This window comes from Zootoca vivipara, chromosome Z1 (assembly GCF_965207765.1).
Source record: "Zootoca vivipara chromosome Z1, rZooViv2.hap1.1, whole genome shotgun sequence".
Taxonomy (NCBI): Eukaryota; Metazoa; Chordata; class Lepidosauria; order Squamata; family Lacertidae; genus Zootoca; species Zootoca vivipara.
The window spans coordinates 1,565,197-1,584,500 of record NC_142583.1 but is presented as its reverse complement, the minus strand read 5'-3'; the positions used below and the strand labels follow the sequence as shown (position 1 = coordinate 1,584,500).

The window sequence follows — 19,304 nt, the reverse complement described above, 5'->3', positions numbered from 1 at the left end:
CCACATTTTTAAAAACCATTGTAAAAACAAACAAAGAAAACCAGTATTGAAAGGACCAAATGAATTTCTGTAGAACTTGGCATTCCCAGTGAGTGTGTTTGGGACTCCAGTTAAAGATCGCAATCCTGCACGCAACAGTATGTGCAGGCTGTTTTTGTGTACAAGTAGGTGTTCCTAATTTTCACTGACTTCAAATGGCCTTAAAAGGGGTGGGATTGCAGCCTAAGCCTGTAAAGCAATGAAAACTGTGACACCTTTTAAACGTTGTTTAGATAGCCATCTTAATAAAATTAAAAGGATAAACAGCCCTGCATTTAAAACAGATAAACTAGTTCTAAGAAAAACGGTATATAGATAGGTAACAGATGTAAGAAAATATACAGCCAAAGGGGGAAGGGAGGGAAGGAAGGAGAAAAAAGTTTGGAAATGGACATGCACACACAAAGAGAGAAATATCCCCCCCCCCGGTTCTCCAGTTATAAATGTGGGCAAGGGTCTGTGCCTTCACAGGCTGCTCTGCAGATGTCCTGCTCTCCTAGTTCTTGTGCGAATGCCATGGGAAAAAGCAGAAGGGCCACAGGATGAATTATTTTCTGGCATTAGAGCTGCTTAAACATGAGTGAGCAGCGTTTTCAGTGCCCTAGTGATTTCACTAGTGAAATGTTTCTTGGTTCAGTTTTCTTTCTTGTTGGAACTGTTTGCATTTGGGCCTTCAATATTTCAAAACTCCCATCCATTTTGGACTCCCTTCTCTTTGAGTATTTCTGACCATGGGATCTCACCCAGTAGCTCCTTAAGCTTTTTGAATTCAGACAGCAGGTGTAATAAAAATATACAATCTAAAAATAAATGCCATGCAAATAACGCACCTGACCATAGGACGCACCTAGTTTTTAGAGGAGGAAAACAAGACATTTTTTTTTTGCTTTCTTGAATTGTCCTAGGCATAGCAGCCAACTCTTAGAGGCCTAGGGTGCCTTTGCCCCTCCCCCATTAAATATTTGAGGAAGCTTCTTTTGCAAAGGGGGAAAGCTCCATTTTTGTTAGGATCAGCTCAAAGTTGTGTAGCTGTTTTTGCAAATGGGAAAAGCCCTGTTTTTTTGGGGGGGGGGGGTCAGCTCAGTGTTGTGCATCTTTTTTGCAAAGGGGGAAAGCTCCATTTTTTAGGATCAGCTCAAAGTTGCTGAGTTTCCTTGCAAAGGGGAAAAATCCTGTTTTTATGGGGTTCAACTCACAGTTCTGCAGCTTCCCTAGCTTCTCTGCATTTCTACAGTTTCCAGACAGATAATCTGTCTTCAAAGGCCAGTCACATGTCTCCCTCTACAGACAACAATTGAGGCCTAGGCAAGGGGCTGGGAGGGGCCGGGAAGGGAGCTAGCTCTCTTATCTCTCTCCCCGATCTCTTGCAATCAGCTGCTGAGCAGGTTCCTTTCAAAGGGCTCATTCCCTCTTGTTAGCCTTTAGCTCTTTCCTTAAAAAAAAGAAAAGAGCTGCCTTTAGCCCCTGGGCAATTCGGCTCCAGGGACCACGCATTTCCAGGGACATTTCCTCTTACTTTTTAGGAGGAAAAAAGTGCGTCTTATGGAACGAAAAATACGGTAGAGAGTCTATTTTTAAAAAACAGAACAGACTATGGATAGGAAAATGAGCAATTCCAAGAACCGTTCTTTCACAGGGTGACAAAAGGATCAGGTGGAATGGACACTACAGGAGATAGGTTTGGGAGGGGAGGGTCAAAATGGCAACTGGCCCCAACCAGGTCAATAGAGAAGGCCCCAGTGTCTCACTTCCGCTGCTGATTCAGCCATGAAGAATGGCGGTGAATGGAGACAACTCTAGAAAGGGAAGAGCCAAATGGTTCTAGCTAGGTTGTTGGAGAAGCCTCTAAGCACACAGGAATTACCGTAGTGAGAGCTAGATAAATATCCCAATTCAGTGAATGTGGACTGACATCACCATCAGAAAAAAATCCCCAAATGGTGGATACGTCCATCCATTGTCCCTGAAAATTCGAAATATAGCTTTCTGCAATGCTATTTTTCTAGAAAAAGAGGTGCCGGAACTCACCACGAACACCTCCCTTGTTCTCTTAGAATGGAATTGGCGCCCACCTGAGAGGGGATGGAACTGAGTCCAAGTGAGCTCTGGCTGGAAAAAATCCCTGGCTTTCTGTTGGATTAGAATATCCTAAACACAGAGCAAGTCACTGTTTTTCTGCCTTGCTGAATCCACTATACTCAGAGAGAAAGCCGAAGATTTACAGCCTATAAAGCTGTCACATGGGTCAGAACAGACAGCGGCTCTCATCATCATGTCAGGGCTGACTTTTTTAAAAAATTACTGTTTGATGTCAGGATTACCTTGAAGGGAAAGGAATGACAGGCTTGGTTACAGGCCTAGCAAGTAGAGGCAGGATTATGGACTCCAAACTTTTGAAAATTCTGATATCTCTATGGCGGTTTTTGTTATGTGAATGGTGCTACAGATCCCCTGGGTGGGCTATGCAGATTCCCTGGGGTCCACAGACTACCAAATGTGCACCACTGCCTTAATTGATCTATTTAGTTGTAAAAACTCTAGTGTTCAAGGCTTATCATATTTCCTCACAAGAAATGACATATTCAATGGAATTACAGTGGTACCTCAGTTTAAGAACAGTCCGGTTTAAGAACGATTTGGTTTATAAACTCCACAAAACTGGAAGTAGTGTCCCGGATTGAGAACTTTACCTCGGTCTAAGAACGGAATCTGAACGGCAGAAGGGCACTGGTGACGGGAGGCCTCATTAGGGAAAGCGCACATTGGTTTAAGAACAGTTTCAGTTTAAGAACAGACTTCCGGAACGGATTAAGTTCGTAAACCGAGGTACCACTGTATGCCTAAAAAAGACTGGTTTTTGACACTGCCTGACACTATTGGCAATCACCACTTTCTTCAGAAAGGCTACTAGTAGGCCAGAGTGATTATTAGTTATATCCTGCAGAATAAGACTACAGCTAATGGAAGAAAATATGATCCAATGAAGGTATGAGTTTACATCACCACCTCCACCATTAAAGTTATTTATGCACCAGCTGATTTTAGTGTTTGTTAGCTTAAAGAAACAAGAGTATGCCCATTTCACATAAAATTCAATTTTCAGTTACTTTGTTGTTGTTTAGTCATTTAGTCATGTCCGACTCTTCATGACCCCATGGACCAGAGCACGCCAGGCACTCCTGTCATGCACTGCCTCCCGCAGTTTGGTCGGACTCATGTTCGTTGCTTTGAGAACACTGTCCAACCATCTCATCCTCTGTCGTCCCCTTCTCCTTGTGCCCTCAATCTTTCCCAGCATCAGGGTCTTTTCCAGGGAGTCTTCTCTTCTCATGAGGTGGCCAAAGTATTGGAGCCTCAGCTTCACGATCTGTCCTTCCAGTGAGCACTCAGGGCTGATTTCCTTCAGAATGGATACGTTTGATCTTTTTGCAGTCCATGGGACTCTCAAGAGTCTCCTCCAGCATCAAAATTCAAATGCATCAATTCTTTGGCAATCAGCCTTCTTTATGGTCCAGCTCTCACTTCCATACATCGCTACTGGGAAAGCCATAGCTTTAACTATACGGACCTTTGTCAGCAAGGTGATGTCTCTGCTCTTTAAGATGCTGTCTAGGTTTGTCATTGCTTTTCTCCCAAGAAGCAGGCGTCTTTTAATTTCGTGACTGCTGTCACCATCTGCAGTGATCATGGAACCCAAGAAAGTAAAATCTCTCACTGCCTCCATTTCTTCCCCTTCTATTTGCTAGGAGGTGATGGGACCAGTGGCCATGATCTTGGTTTTGTTGTTGTTGTTGAGCTTCAGACCATATTTTGTGCTCTCCTCTTTCACCCTCATTAAAAGGTTCTTTTAATTCCTCCTTCAGTTACTTACTACTATGTAAAAGTCTAAAATGTAACCAAAATGCATCCTATTCTGTGAGCATCCAACAGTAGTGTAAACACTGGAGGTTGGATCCCAAGAAAGTAACTTTAGGATCCCACCCAGTTTTGGGTATAAATGAGATATGAAGAGGTCTCTCTTAATGAAATGCTTCCATCAGACGTGGTGATGATGCCCAAAGTGTTCCATAGCAGTTCTGCACTGAATTGCTCATTAAATCTAACAGCAAATGATTCTGAATATTTATTCACATTCTTCCCGAAAGATTATTGTATTCCAATCAATATTTTAAAATTAGAATAATTTAGTTAAAAATCTTTTCCCATGCCACTAATTCTGAGTCAGCCTGCATCAAATACACAATTCAGAACAATAACATTTCTGCATTGCATTTCCAGAGTCTTGGAGCTGTAAGGCTGACAAAAAAGAATAAAGCACAAGGTTGATGTTTTATGTTGAAGCACTATGCTGTCAGATTAATGATTTGGGGCACTGTGGGATAAATGAACCGTGCCAGCCATATTTGCATCCTGTCATGCAAGTTCATGTGTCCAAGTACTTCAATCTGCAAAGATTTGCCCAGTTACAAAATATTTGTAATGAATATGCAAAGGTTTATTTCTTTTAAAATTCCCAGTACGGTAATGTGGGGGAAGCCAGCTCATCTGTCATTCATGTTAATTTAATTATCAGACCACATTCAATATAAAATGCAAATGAGTTCATCGGTTGATAACACATACTAATTGTGTTCATTAATTAGATCAGATAGCAAGGAGAAAACCAAAAGTGCTACAAGTTGCAAGGGGGTTGTTAATTAAAGACAACGTTTTGAATTAGAAACTGTAATCCCACAGTAAGCCCCTGATTGGCTTACCCAAAAGCAGAAGGATTACTCTTATTACTCCGGTTTCACTTGTACACCCATCCATGGTATCGTGGGACCTGTTAAGCCAACAGAATTAATGGTGGCTAATAAAGTGGGGAGATTCTGCCAGATTTGCAGGTGGCAGTGTGAAGAAGGTGGAGGAAATCCTGACCACCAAACAGCTGACTTGGGGGCAAACAGACCCTGAACCTTCCCTTTCTCTCTGAAACAATGATGTGTGCATCAGTGTGTGCATCAGTGTGTGCATCAGTGTGTGTGTGTGTGTGCACAAGCGTGCATAGTTCTGGGCTCAGATAATCTGCTATGAGTTGCCCTCCATAGTTGGAGCAGGGCGGGGGGATAGAACACATTTTGCATGCAGAAGGTCCCAGGATAGTCTCTGGCAGGCATTGGCAACCTCCAGCCCACGAGCCGCCTGCTCACCAAGCCGCCCGATCAGCAAGCACCTATGGATCTATTTTCTTTTATTTATGATTTCATTTATACCACAACTTTCCCTCAAGGTGCTCAAGGTGGCGCCTGTGTTTCTCCCCCTCCTCATTCAATCGCCACATTGACCCTGTGAGGTTAAGTTACCCTGAGAGATTGCAAGTGCCCAAGGTCACCCAGTGACCTTCATGGCTAAGTGGGGATTTGAACTCTGTGGTCTCCCAGGCCTTTACATCACACTGGCTCATGGCCTCAGCCAGGGACGGAGCTGGGGGGTGTAGGGGGCGGGCCGCCCTGGGTTCCACTCTGGGGAGGTGATATGAAGAGGTCTCTGCGCCGAGCAAGCTTTTTACCTGGAGACTGGAGGGTCGGGAGTTGGGGAGCGCCGACTGTCACCCCCCATCCAGCTCCAGGGTGGCACCCACCCGCCACGCCGAGCGAGGCTTTCTAGGCTGGAGGCTCCGTTTAGGCTCCATTTTGAAGTTGCGGGGGGGGGGCGTGATCCCCCTCTACGTAGCACGCATGTGCAGCGGGATGCTGTGCATGCGTACAACGTAGAAGGGATCACACATCCCCGCGACTTCAAAACGGAGCCTAAACGGAGCTTCCAGGCTCCAGGCAGATAGCCCGCTGGTGTGATGGGTGCGCTGCGCCAGTGCGCTATCTGCCTGGAGCCTGGACGCTTTGTTTAGGCTCCCTTTTGAAGTCGCGGGGGGGGTTGCGACCCCCCTCTACGTTGTACACATGCGTCATTACGTTGCGATGCATGCGTTGTTACGTAGCGACGCCACGCTCCCCCGGGTGCATGGCAATTTGCTGCTCCGGGTGTCGCAGCAGCTTGCTACGCCGCTGGCCTCAGCCCTTCGTGCTATACAGGCTGCAAAGCCTTGCAGCTATACAGCCTCTAGCACTCTGAGACTAAACACAGCCTCAGACTCTGCCTCTTGGCTGCACTCACAAAGGCCATCTGCCATGGTGGCACAATGCCTACTCACAAGGTGGTCAGACCTTTGCCTCGGGGCACAAGTGTCAGCAGTGATGGGCACAGAATGGACTTGTCTTGGGAATCTCTGTTGTCTGCTGTTCCTGGCACGCTCACAGGGCCCAGCCCTTTCTAATGAGCCACATCTGTCGCTAAATTTCTGCCAAAAATAAAATAAAAAAGCTAACCTGTAAGAGGAATTTTGGCACTTCTGTATGCCAACCAGGCCACTTTTATTTTGCAATGGGAATTCAAAGAGTGCAGTCCTGCCTCTTGGGAATTCAACACAAATGCATAACTAAAATACAGTCAGAAGGGTGTGTGGAAGAAGTGGCAGAGGCCTGTTTCTGGACCCCTGCTTCCCTGGAGTTAAATGATGCTCCATATTCCAAAATGCTGCTTTTAGCTCTGGAGTCAGCATTCTGAAGGACTGGTGCCAGAGAAGGCAGAGTCTCAGCTTCTAGTTATTGTCATGCTAAAAGGATGGCGACGGGCTATAGATCTTGAGCTGGGTGAAATAATGTGTTTGGCAAGCAGAAGTTCCCAGGTACAATTCTTCCACATTCACAGGTATTGTTTTATTTTATTTTATTTTTATACTGCCCTTCATCTGAAGGTCACAGGGTGGTTTACAAAAAAAGCACAAAATGCATATAATAATAGTAATAATAATGCCACCTCCTGATATTCATTTAAAATGCCATTGATTTAACAGCCCAAGACTTGGTTGAAAAGGAATATTTTCACCTGGTGCCTAAAGATATGCAATGATTTGCCCAGAGAGCCTCCCTGGGGAGATCATTCCATCAATGGGGACCCACTGCAGAAAAGGCCCCTTCTTGTGTTGCCACCTTCTGGACCTCTTGTGGAAGGGGCGGAGGGCCTCACATTATGATCCCAGAACCTGGGTTGGTTCCTATGGGGAGAGGAGTACTGCAGTCCTGGGCCATTTAAGGCTTTATAGACTAATTGGCAGCCAGTGCAGTCAGAGTGCAGGTAGGGCTGGCAGACCACTGCCTGAAACTATGTAGAGCTGCTGCCAGTCAGAGTAGCTGAGCTAGATGGGCCAATGGTCTTGACTCAGTCTATGGCAGTTTTCTATCTTCCCACACAAATTGCACACATTGCTCCATGTTGGCCTGAAGGTATTGCAGCACCAAAGCAGTTCTCAGGAAAAATTCACTTGTTTCAATGTTTACAGGCAATCCATGCATTTAGTATAAAAGCATTCAGGTGCTGAGGAACTTATGTAAATGAATGGGAGAGGAGAGGAGCACAGAAAAATATTGGCTAACTAAATGCCCAAATACTTCAACACATAAACCAAAAACCATATTCCGCTCTGAGTTAATACATTAATAAACTTCTTTTTTAAAATGGGAACTAGCTATCATATTCTTTGTCCCAGCAGCTCAAGTGAAGGTCCAACCAGAGATCTGCACAGCAGCTTGCAGAGTCTGATCCAATTAACAGTGCAGCACTACATGTGTCTACAAAGTCGGAAATCTCCTCTTACCCTTCATTTTAACATTAAGTGCCAACAATGTGGTTTCAACATCAAGTCAACTTTTCCTCACTTACCCTCCCTATCTTGCTTACCTTTCTGTAGACTCAAATTTCATTGACACTTTGGTTTACATTACAGTCATACCTTGGGTTAAGTACCGGTATGCTTCAGGTTGAGTACTTTCAGTTTAAGTACTCCGCGGCCCCGTCTGAAACGGATTAATCCACTTTCCATTACTTTCAATGGGAAAGTTCGCTTAAGGTTAAGTACACTTCAGGTTAAGTACGGACTTCCGGAACCAAATAAGTACTTAACCTGAGTTACCACTATATTTATTTATTTGAAAATTATACACCATGTTTCAGTTCTCATAAAGATATTGCCCAATTTCAGGTCCCCTGACCTTTTGGGAACCAAGAAGGCCTCCTCTTCTGTTAATGGTGATATTGGAGGTTTCAACGTAGAACAGAATCTTTGGACTAATTCCAAAAATACATTAAATCTTGCAGTTTCCTTCCAATACAGTCATACCTCGGTTTAAGTACGCTTTGGTTTGAGTACTTTCAGTTTAAGACCCGTCTGGAACGGATTAATCCACTTTCCATTACTTCGAATGGGAAAGTTCGCTTCAGGTTAAGTACAGACTTCTGGAACCAATTGTGTAGTTAAACCGAGGTACCACTGTATTGCAAAAAGCATGAAATCCAGTATAAGCCACAGTTACAAGAAAGTGAATGTGAATTCCTAGTCCGTCACACAAAGCGTTTAATTCAACTGATATTTAGGTGCAGGTTTGGGGGCAACCTGCATAAGAAGAAGGAATCTCTCTAAGCGCCATTCTTCAATGTAAGAAAAATAACACGGCATCGTTAGCAATGCTATTGACAAAAACTGGGATCAAATTTATTACTGAGAACCACCACTAAATTAAATCCCAAATGCCCCGTCCTATTGAATGCAATTTGCACTAATACCTGTACTGTTTGTTGGTACTAGTATCTTCTATCCTTTGGGAAACTGTTTAACAACGAAATTCTAACCAGGTTTACTTCTAATACATTCTGTTGATTTTTCTGGGGCTTACCAAGTAAGGAACCCTAAAGAAAAGGCGATGCTATGTTGTGGCTTCTCTAGGACAAGTCTTCTCTGTACTATTTTGCTCTGAGAAAGGCAAAAGGCCTCCTCAGTGGCAACCTCAGTTGAGCTGTAATCTGCAAATGGATGGCCTTACCTGATTATCCGGGTGCTTTACAGTGAAGTAGCCAACACACAAAATGACTTCATGCAAGAGGGCTTCACAGGTGTGCTGGGAACAGTGCCACAGCAAAGAGCTTATAATGTGTCGGAACGCAAGGGACAGTCCTTCAGCGCCCACGATAGACTGAAAAACAAACAAAGAAGAATTAGACCTTTTTGCAGATGCCCAATGAAACCAAAGACTGGTTTTGCTAAAAATCACATGACTTTGCAACCCTTTACATTGGCTTGTGCCTATTAACTTCAGAAAGAACCTTGCATCCCAAACCCTGCAGTGTAGGAGGTTGAACTAGATGACCCTCGGGGTTCCTTCCAACTCAAAATTCTATGAAAAAGCACATTTTGTTACCTCAGAATTTGTAATATGCTCAGGATGTAAAAATTTGATAAACCAGTCATACAGTGCTTTAGGATTTGTGTTTGTTTTTTGGTTAAACGAACCAAAGAGTATCCTCTCAATTTATGTCTCGCTTCCCTCCACATGATATCCCTTATATGCACTACTGTAAATAAAGAGTGAATTTTAATTTCAAAAGGGCAGAGATGACTTTGCTGGCACTCTCGTTAGCATTAAAAACCCAATTTAATCAGACCAATTTAACAATGTATCTTCCAAGAAAGCATACTTCTAATAAAAAAATTTCAGTAAAAAAGTAAAAGAAGAAATACTTTTTTATTTTACTGATGCTGTAAAATATATGCTTAATTACTAATTTGTGAGTGCGCTGAACAGCCACCCTCATATCACATATAAACATTATTACTATTTATTAAATAGCTATACTGCCCTTCATCCGAAGGTCAGAGTGGTTTACAATATAAAAACGCAAAAATACATGAAACGATAACTCCCCAAATTCAGCTGAAATTGCAGCTTATTCTGGCTTCTCCTGAGCTGGCTAGGGGTTTGCTGAGTGTCAAATTAGGCTGCATGCTAAAAATATGGCTTAGTCCAGAGAATGGTCCAAGGAGGTAAGAGAAGAGATCATCACTCTTCACAAAGAAGAAGCAGGATACCAAAGGATAGTGAAAGCACCAAATGTTCCAAGATACCAGTAGTACTTTAAAATAATTATTTGGTAAGGTATAATCAAAAGAATAAGATCCTTGTTAGCTTGGTTGTGTGTGTGCGCGCACACACGTGAAATGATAGTTAGCTGAGGGAGAAGAAAAGGGGCTCCCTGCTTATTCTGGGGAGGACTCTGGAAAAGCCCACTTTATCTTCACAGCCCCCAGCCTCTATTTAATAAACATGTCAGCCAGAAAAAGCGACACAAGGTCAAAGGGGGAACGTGATGTATGAGGAAAGAACATCAAAGTCTACTAGCTTGAATGGAACAACCCTATAGGCCTGTGGGAAAATATCTGCCATCTACAGTTCTTAGCTCCCTGTCTTGGAGTTTGCATAAAATAGATGTGTTTAACCTACATGGCAGAGTGGACACATGCCAGCCCAAAATTCAGCAGAAAGCTGGGGTCTTCTCCCCTCCCTCCTCCCCTCCCCCAACAGCCATATTTGCTTCAACAAGATACACCTTCCATCACCCAAATTAATATGCCATGATAAAACATTTCCTAGTGTAATTTCACAAGAACTTAAGCTCTGCTGGATCAGACAACAGTCTCCCCTAATTCAATATTCAGCTAGATGTCCCCAACAAGATCAAAAACTGGGCATGAAGGCAACAGCCTCCCTCCCTTCTGGGGCCACAGCAACTGGCATTCAGAGAAACATTTCCTCAGAAATTGGCAGTCTCAATCAGGACCATCCTTACCATTAGGCAAAATGAGGAACCCTGTACTGGGCATTATGAAAGAATAGAAAATGGCTAGTTATTTAATGTGGTATTACTGTTGTATTTTTAGTAGCAAAACAGCACTGAGTGGCCCTGAGTGGGATGAGGCGTGACCCATTGAGTAAGGCCCATTGAGTTCAATAGGTATAGCCACCGAAATGATTTGGAGAAACAAAGTTGCATGTTGACAATTTTATTAAGCCCTTCCCCTCAACTTACTGAGTCATTTCACTAAATCTCTTCCAAGTCCCAATACAAGACAGTTGGCAACCTTGCTTGCTTGACCACCATTGGGCTCTGAGAGGGCTACCGTACATGTACTTTCAAAAAGTGGAAGGTGTAGCTCTGAATTCCAGAGCCATGTCTGATAGCATGGTTTCCAGGACAAGGTTCCAGGCTGCAGGTATCCTTGTGCAGCAACTTGACCACTGACTCTCTGGATTTGGCTTCAGGCAGAGGGATCTTTTGGTCTCTCCTGCCGGTTTTTTCTGGCTGTGCTCATCAACCCCTTAAACATCATGGCACTTGAGAGAGTGGTCAGACATAAATGTTGACCACCCAGCAGCCAAAACAAATTTGAGGGCCAACCCCCCTGTGACCCAGGACCAGGACACCATTGGTCACCAGTCTAAGGAGCACCTCACTTCAAAGTCAGAACCAAGCGAGCAGCTGCCTGCCTTCTGAGTAAGCAATAGGACTGTGAAAGATGGAAGAAGCCTTATGTTCTGTTTCTGCCCATCCTTCTGTAGGGGTAGGGTATGACCGCTGGGTCCATGTCTAGCTAGACTGCATCAGGAAAAGCTTTTCTGGCATTCATTTAACTGGTTCTTGCATTGACGTCCCCGGGAGATTGTCTCAGAGTCATTTACTACAGTGTATTACATGCTGACATCTTCTTAGGTTTAGTCCGTTTTCCCCAACACAGGTTCCCATATGTTCTAGTGGTCCATGTTTAACCTTCTCTGATAACAACAGGCACCAGAGTTTGTATATAAATGTTAAAAGTAATTTTTCAAGGAAACAATGTATTTCCCTTTTAACCAGTTTTAATAGCACTTCAGAATCCTGCACTGCTTCTCCCTGACGCCTTCCAATTGTTTAGACTCTGAAGATAAATGGAAAATGTACCTATGAACTTGGGGATTATTTGTGCTTATCTGAATCTTCATACTGCCCATAGTCCTGCACTTGGGCTCATCACCTTTTGAGAAAAAAGAGCTGCTTGCCCCAATTGCTTAGCCAGCACACCCTTAAAAAAAAGAGGGGGAACCACAGTACACATGACTCTGCACCCCCCACAAGTTCCAGGAGCTTTTCAAGGATGCACATGTCTGGCACCAAAGGGGAGATGGGTGTCAGGAAGTCCTGCTTCCAGTTCTATGGATTTTGAATAAACACATACACATAACCAGGGGAAGTCTCACATCCCTCAAGCATTTGGGTGGGGGGTTCAGGTTGAGTGCAAGTGAAGTGTGGGCTGCATTATGTCAATGAGCAGCCTTGGGCTCCTGTGCTCCCCCCGCCATCCAACCCTAGTTTCCAATCCTGGATGGCAAGGTAAGTGGAAGCCATAATTTACCATCTTAGGTAGGACTGAAGGTACATAGTGTGCCTACTTCAGGTTCCTTGCTACTCATCCATGTAATGCCATGCCATGGGTGGTGGGGTCTGAACCACCTCAGTGTGTGCATACGTTGAGGAGTGGTGGAGAATATTACCTGGAAAGCTGGTAGATCCAGAACTGCAAAACTGTTGAAGAAACGTAAACTCTTGAGAGCCACTTGAACAGTGTTCTCAGCGTAGCTCTCTTTTGGGCTAGTCGTGCTCAGGTCAGCAATTGTGCCATGAAAAAGAATGCAGTATAACATGTGCAACACCCCAACCAGGTCTGTAGTCTCAAGAGCGGTTGTTAGCCCTGTGGGATCCTGATGAACACCATCAAATATACTCCAAGACCTGCTGAAGAAAGCAACAAAGGATCTTCTTGTAAACCAGCAATGTGAGCTAGGATTATTTATATCAGGCTTTTCTATTTAAAAAAATTGCAGTGCCTTCATAAGCTAGGTAGGCTTTAAGAACACAGAAATATATAAATAAAAATATGACATATTTTACAGCGTTTGACAAGCAAAACCAAGGATATACTAGCAAGCCTTCTCATCATTTTATTGCAGGAATGGCTTTGATAACCCCCACCCCTTCCCATTATGCATTGCTAAAAGCTCAACCATTTGAATTACAACATCCACTTGGTGGGTGTGCTTTCTCCTCAGGTGCTGATCTCTCTCTGCAAACCTAACGAATTAAAAGATGAAATGGGAAGGAACGACATTCCTCCCACCTCCTCTCTCCAATCTCTCTAGCGTTCCAGGCAAGAGATCATCCTCACTTCACTTTCAAAGGTGAGAGAGGTGGAAGAGTGTTGAGGGCAATGAGGTCTTCATGGGTGCCATGTTGGGGATACTGCCTGTTGGGGGTGAGAGACCAAATTCGGTGCAGCCAGCTTGGCAATCCCTGAACCACACAGAAATCTTTGCCAGAAGAAGCCGTGGATTAGCATAGTTGACAGAGGTAAGACAGGGGTCAGCAAACTTTTTTAACAGGGGTCAGCAAACTGTCCCTCAGACCTTGTGGGGGGCTGGACTATATTTTGAAAAAAAATATGAATGAATTCCTGTGCCCCACAAATAACCCAGAGATGCATTTTAAATAAAAGGACACATTCTACTCATGTAAAAACACCAGGCAGGCCCCACAAATAACCCAGAGATGCATTTTAAATAAAATAACACATTCTACTCATGTAAAAACATGCTGATTCCCGGACCGTCCGCGGGCCGGATTGAGAAGGCGATTGGGCCGCATCTGGCTCCCGGGCCTTAGTTTGGGTACCCCTGAGGTAAGAGGAAAGCGACAGCACTTGGCAGGCTTAAACCCCATGGATTCCAATCCCGCCTAGTCAAGTGGCATGGGATTAATTCCAATCTGTTGCATCTGAGGATGTGGATGGGCCGCTTGGAAGAGTTAAATCAACCACCTGTCTCCTTGTTCCTTGCACATCCTGGCTCATAAAAGCGAGCTGGGCAGGGCTGGGCGATGGGCTCTGCAGGGTGGCGAATGCTTCCCTCTGTGAGGGAGCGGTTTCCTCACTGTGAGAAGTGAAGTTACAGGGAACCAGCCAGAGGGCGTTCTCAGCAGTAGCGCCCTCCCTGTGGAATGCCCTCTCATCAGATGTCAAGGAGATAAAGAACGACACTACTTTTAGAAGACAGCTGAAGGCAGCCCTGTATTGGGTAGGTTTTAATGTCTGACGTTTTACTATGTTTTTATACATACTGGAAGCTGCCCAGAGTAGCTGGGGAAACCAGCCAGATGGGCGGGGTATAATAATAATAATAATAATAATAATAATAATAATAATAATAATAATAATAAAGCCTCTCTATGCATTGTGCCCAATACCAATAGTAGTTAAACTGTGCACTCCACTTATCTTCCAATACAGATATCAGAAAGACCATTGAATAGGTCCAAAATGCCTTTGGCCCCTTTTTATGAACCAGGGAGTATTTGTGACACAATGCTAAACTCGGATAGTGTGGCTTACATAAATATGATGCTCCTCTGGGGCAGAGGAGCACATCCAAAAGGAACCAAGAGTTCATGGGCATAATGGCTTTCCAGTTGCCTATTTCCCTTCTAAATAAGCTCACTTAATTCTTGCCTGTAGTCCTTAGCATTTGGTGAATATGCTGTCTGCCAGCAAAGGAAGGCAGAACAACCAGTTGTCAAGAAAAATTGCATATATTTTATTTGTCACCCAGCAGCCAAAACAGACATTACCTTAATTACTGAAATAAAACACAAGACAAAGGCAGCCCGTATCCCTTTGATCTTTTTGACCTCAACTTTGATTATTATTACAGTATTTAAAAAAACAACACAAAAAATTCCTAGCACATTCTGGGGACACATAGCCAACAATTCAGCCTCTAGCTTAATGAGCATTCCATGTGCTGCCCTTTCATTACAAAATTCAGCACAGTGAGAACAAAAGAAGAATAACTGTGCTCACTCTTACCGGTAAAGGCCAGGTGGATGTGCAGATATACTATTTGGAGATGTTTTGTATGCATGTGATTAGCTGAGAGTTTTTATTCTGCACCACCAAGCTCTTCCAGTGAAATGCCTCTGAAATGTCCCTGTTTTACGGACACTGGCACACAGATCTTAGGAGGCTTCACGAGAAGCTTGCTAATGCCTCTGGAACAATTCCCACTAACTTCAGTGAACTTTGGAGTGGGCCCAAACAGTGCTACAGCCTTTAACACTTGTGTCTGTTACAGAATTTAACCATCTTCATCCAGGGCTCATAAGAAGCCAGTAGCTTTTTACTTAAGAGGTTCTCACAGGAAAAGGGGGGGAAGAAAAGAAAAAGGTCTCCATTCTCAAAAGCGGTATGACAAGCAGCCCCAGGCCTTCAAAATATATGGGTGAGAAGCTACCAGGGAACATAGCTGCCAAGTTTTCCCTTTTCTCGCGAGGAAGCCTATTCAGCATAAGGGAAAATCCCTGTAAAAAAGGGATAACTTGGCAGCTATGCCAGGGAACTAGACAAGGAAGATTAATTGCTCCCTACGCCCTTCCCAAAAGAGGAAGCTATGATAACTCTCGTCTTCCTCTCACACCTAGAAATTTGGAGTAATAAAGAGGTTAAGGATGCCTCAGAAGATGTGGAAATGATCTTCCTGAAGGTGGGTTACCATACTACAGTGCATACATGCTGCTCTACACCTGTGTATTATTTATCTATTAAAGCATTATTCCATCCTTCTTTGACCTGGGGTCCCCAAGTGCTGTTGAAGTACAACTCCTGCCACCCTGATCATTGGCTAAACTGGCTGGGGATGATGGGAGCTGAAGTCCTGCAACATCTAGAGACCCAGCATTGGAAAACTCTCCTTTCCTCCAAGGAGATCAGGGCACCACATGATTCCTTCCCCCCATTTTTTCCTCACAACAACCCTGTGAAGTGACTTTAGGGTATATGTGACTGGCCCAAGGTAGGGATGAACGATTCTACCAATGACACTTACTTTCAGTTTTTCCATTAAGATCCATTTAGCCCCAGTTCTGTATCAGTTGGCAATTTAAAAAAAAATTGCACAAAAGGTCATGTACATTTTCATGTCCATTCCTCCCAATATAAATATACAGTTTTGCCTAATCTAGGAATTTTTACAAGCAATTTCCCTTGCTATTACACATTTTTGTCTGCACTTTCCCCTAGTGCATGCATCCTTTTGTTTGGAGAACTTCACTGCAAAATTAAGAGATGCATGAATTTCAAAGAATAGTTGCATTTTGGTTTGTATTATTGTGACCCGAGAGAGTGGGGATTGGAACCCTCACCTTCTTGGTCCAAGTCCTAAACTCTACCCATTACACCATCCTCACTCTTGGGACAGAACACAGGCTTCTAGCATACCAAGCAATGAAAACCGAAGCATTAATATACCAGTGAACAAATGGAGGCGCAGGCTTCATCAGAAGCATTAAAGGTTTATCAGCAAGCTATAGCTTAGGACAGTGATGGGCAACCTTTTGAGCTTGGTGTGTCAAAATTCACCAAAAAACCGAGCATAACTCGGGTGGTGTGTCACTTCGAGAAAAAAACCATAATTTCACGATATTTATAGTTTAAATAACAAAAATGTATAATTGTAATATATAACTGTATTTAATAAACCAAAAACTAATTATTTAACCAAACCAAAAAAACCTTTTTTATCACAAAGTGCCCAGAGTTGTTAAGCTTTTTTGGGGGAGCTGCTGATCAAAGTTTTGGAGGTTTTTGGGGGAGTGCAAAAGTTGCTTCGCTTTTTTGGGTGGGATGCCCCAAAGCTGCTGCGCTTTTTTTCGGGTGTGGGGGGGGGGAAGAGAACAGAAATAAATGACGAATAATACATTCACTTGAACTAACATGCAGCACCGACATAGTCTGCCAAAGCGCCAAAAAACCCCAGCACAGAACGGGTTAAAAAACGAACGCTGTTACACCCAATCATAGTGTGCCAAAACGCCAGGGGGAAAAAACAGCACAGAAAGGGTTTAAAAAACCAATCTCTGGCTACCAGCAGCAACAACAACAAAAAAGGATCCGGGTTTTAACAGCGGAGACAAGCTCTAGCGGAGACAAGCTGTAGGAGGAGTGGGAGAACAAATGGGGGAGAGGACAACAACAACAGCACGAATGGGCCGATGGGGCGCGTGCCAGCAGTGAGGGCTCTGCGTGTCACGTCTGACATGCGTGTCATAGGTTCGCCATCACTGGCTTAGGAGGAGGATCAGTTTTTTTAAAAAATAGTACTGGATTCCAACTTGAATGAATAGACTATTTTGAACTGTTAGTTTTTAGTATTTGAAGTGTGCAGTAGATTAGGCTGATATTTTGCACCTTTGGTGGAATTGTAATTAGCTGGTAGAATATTGGCTAGATTTATTGGGAATAACAGATCAAATAGGCACAATCTTAATTTGGACTCTTTTGTTGTAATGTTTTGAATGATAGGATTCAATCCTCTTTAAAACTGCTTGTTGGAAATCTTCTGAACACTGCAAAAGTTGTATTTGATATTATTATCGGACTCAACAGGGATGCATTTTTCACTGAAATGATCTTTGTGGTCGCAAAACATATTTTACTCCACCCCACCACCCTGCACAAAAGTTTCAATGGGGTAGGGCAGAGGTTTTCAACCTTTCTGAGTCCACGGCTCCCTTGACCAACCACTGGTACATTCTTTCTGCAGCTCCACTTTGGCCTCCGGGGCAGAAGGGGGGCGGATTGGGAACTACATTTCCTGTCAGGCGCGCTTTGCAGGTGATGCAGGTGATGCAGCTTTTGCCATGCGTGGCCACTTCTATTAATATAATCTACGCAATCTATTTATTAAAAGGAGGGAGGGAAAGAAGGAGGGACAGAGGCTGGTGCTGTTCATGACTGCCCCCACCATCATTCAAGGCGTGCCATGGCACATTGGTTGAAAAAAACACTGTACTATGGGGATGGGGAAAGAATGGATCCAAATTCAAATATTTCACCATGTTACGTTTCCCAGATATAAATGGTGCTCCTTCCAACACAAATGATTTGAGAATTAGACTGAAATGATTGAAAACTACCAGGGTAGGATAATGGCACACAAACAAACAAACAGCAGCCACTTACCTGCCATTGACTGCCAAACACAGCTGGCACATCCCATGCAGTACTGCTGTAGAGTTCTGTAAGAAAGTGGCTATTTTGGGGTTTTCATCAATTGGGCCTTGGACGGAGAGGAAACAGCAACACAGCTTTTCAATTAATCCCATATTGACCACATAGCTGGCAAAGGAAAGAGAAGGGGGGGAATGCATTAAAGCAGGTCATGGTGCCCCGATTGTGATATTCCCAAGGAGTATGGCAATTTCCCCCAGTGTGGAAGCACTATACAATGCAGTGACTTCCCGGTGGCAGCACCTTATCTATGGAACTCCCTCTTAGTATATATCTGATTGCCTTTCATGCTGTATTTATTCAGGCATTATCTTAAGACCAACTTATTTTTGTTGGCCTTCAGAGTATAGTGAGAGAGTCCCTAGTTGTCTAATTTGTCTAAAACACATTTATTTCATCTTGAATACCACTGACTGTCACAGGTGACTGTACCTGGATTTTATTGTAAATTGTGGTTTTTATGCTGATTTTTAAATTAATGTTAATAGCTGTCCTGAGCTTGTATGAGGGTGGGATAATAATAATTCTGTGTCGATCACATATATTTTGCCATTATCAAGTTGTTTTATATTTGTAGACCCTAATGTATTACTTCAAGATTAATGGACGTCTTTGTTTTTATATCTGAATAAGTGATTCACAATCGCTTTTGTATTTAAGTAATAGTTTAGAATGAGAAAAATAAACTAAAACACACAAGGCACAATATGATCAAAACACAGTCTTCCCCAAGTCTAGTTTCTACATTCTCTATCTTTTTTAGCTGACAACAAATGATGAACTTCTTTGTTGTTCAAAGAAATATCCTTTCCCCACGGATAAAAGCAGACATTTCAAATCAATCCTAAGGCATAACCTTTACTAAAAACTGACTCCTGAACCTTTCCCTGCTAACTTTTTGCTGCTGTTGGCCAGTATTGTCCTGACAATTCAAATTTGGGAGCATCCAGACTGTCGCTATTTAAGGGTTTGCTTCAATCACATGCTGGCAAATTCAAGGTGCAGAAGTAAAGTTGATGGGGAGAACCTGTGCAACAAACCTGCTTCCTGAAAGACTGGAAAGTTTGTGATATGGAAAGTGACAGGAAGAAGCAAAGGGAAGTGTAGGATAACCCACACTTAAAACATAGTCTAATTGCCCCACAAATAAAAAAGGTACAGGTAAAGGTACCCCTGACCATTAGGTCCAGTCACGGACGACTCTGGGGTTGCGGTGCTCATCTTGCTCTGTAGGCCGAGGGAGCCA

The 19,304-nt window shown here is 43.4% G+C and overlaps 1 protein-coding gene across 8 annotated transcripts in view; it reads right to left on the bottom strand.

The window, feature by feature from the left end:
* The window catches only part of SCAPER (S-phase cyclin A associated protein in the ER), a 190,130-nt gene that overhangs the window by 21,255 nt on the left and 149,571 nt on the right, over positions 1-19,304 (bottom strand). For 6 of the 8 annotated variants that reach the window (XM_035112173.3, XM_088660808.1, XM_035112171.3 and 3 more), the window contains 3 exons: positions 18,011-18,166; positions 12,498-12,738; positions 8,958-9,107 (listed from right to left, as the gene is read on the bottom strand). In XM_035112173.3, coding sequence (XP_034968064.2) covers positions 8,958-9,107; positions 12,498-12,738; positions 18,011-18,166 — 547 coding nt within the window. The remainder of the gene's footprint in view (positions 1-8,957; positions 9,108-12,497; positions 12,739-18,010; positions 18,167-19,304) is intronic. The other 2 variants (XM_088660809.1, XM_035112172.3) reach the window with 1 other exon arrangement.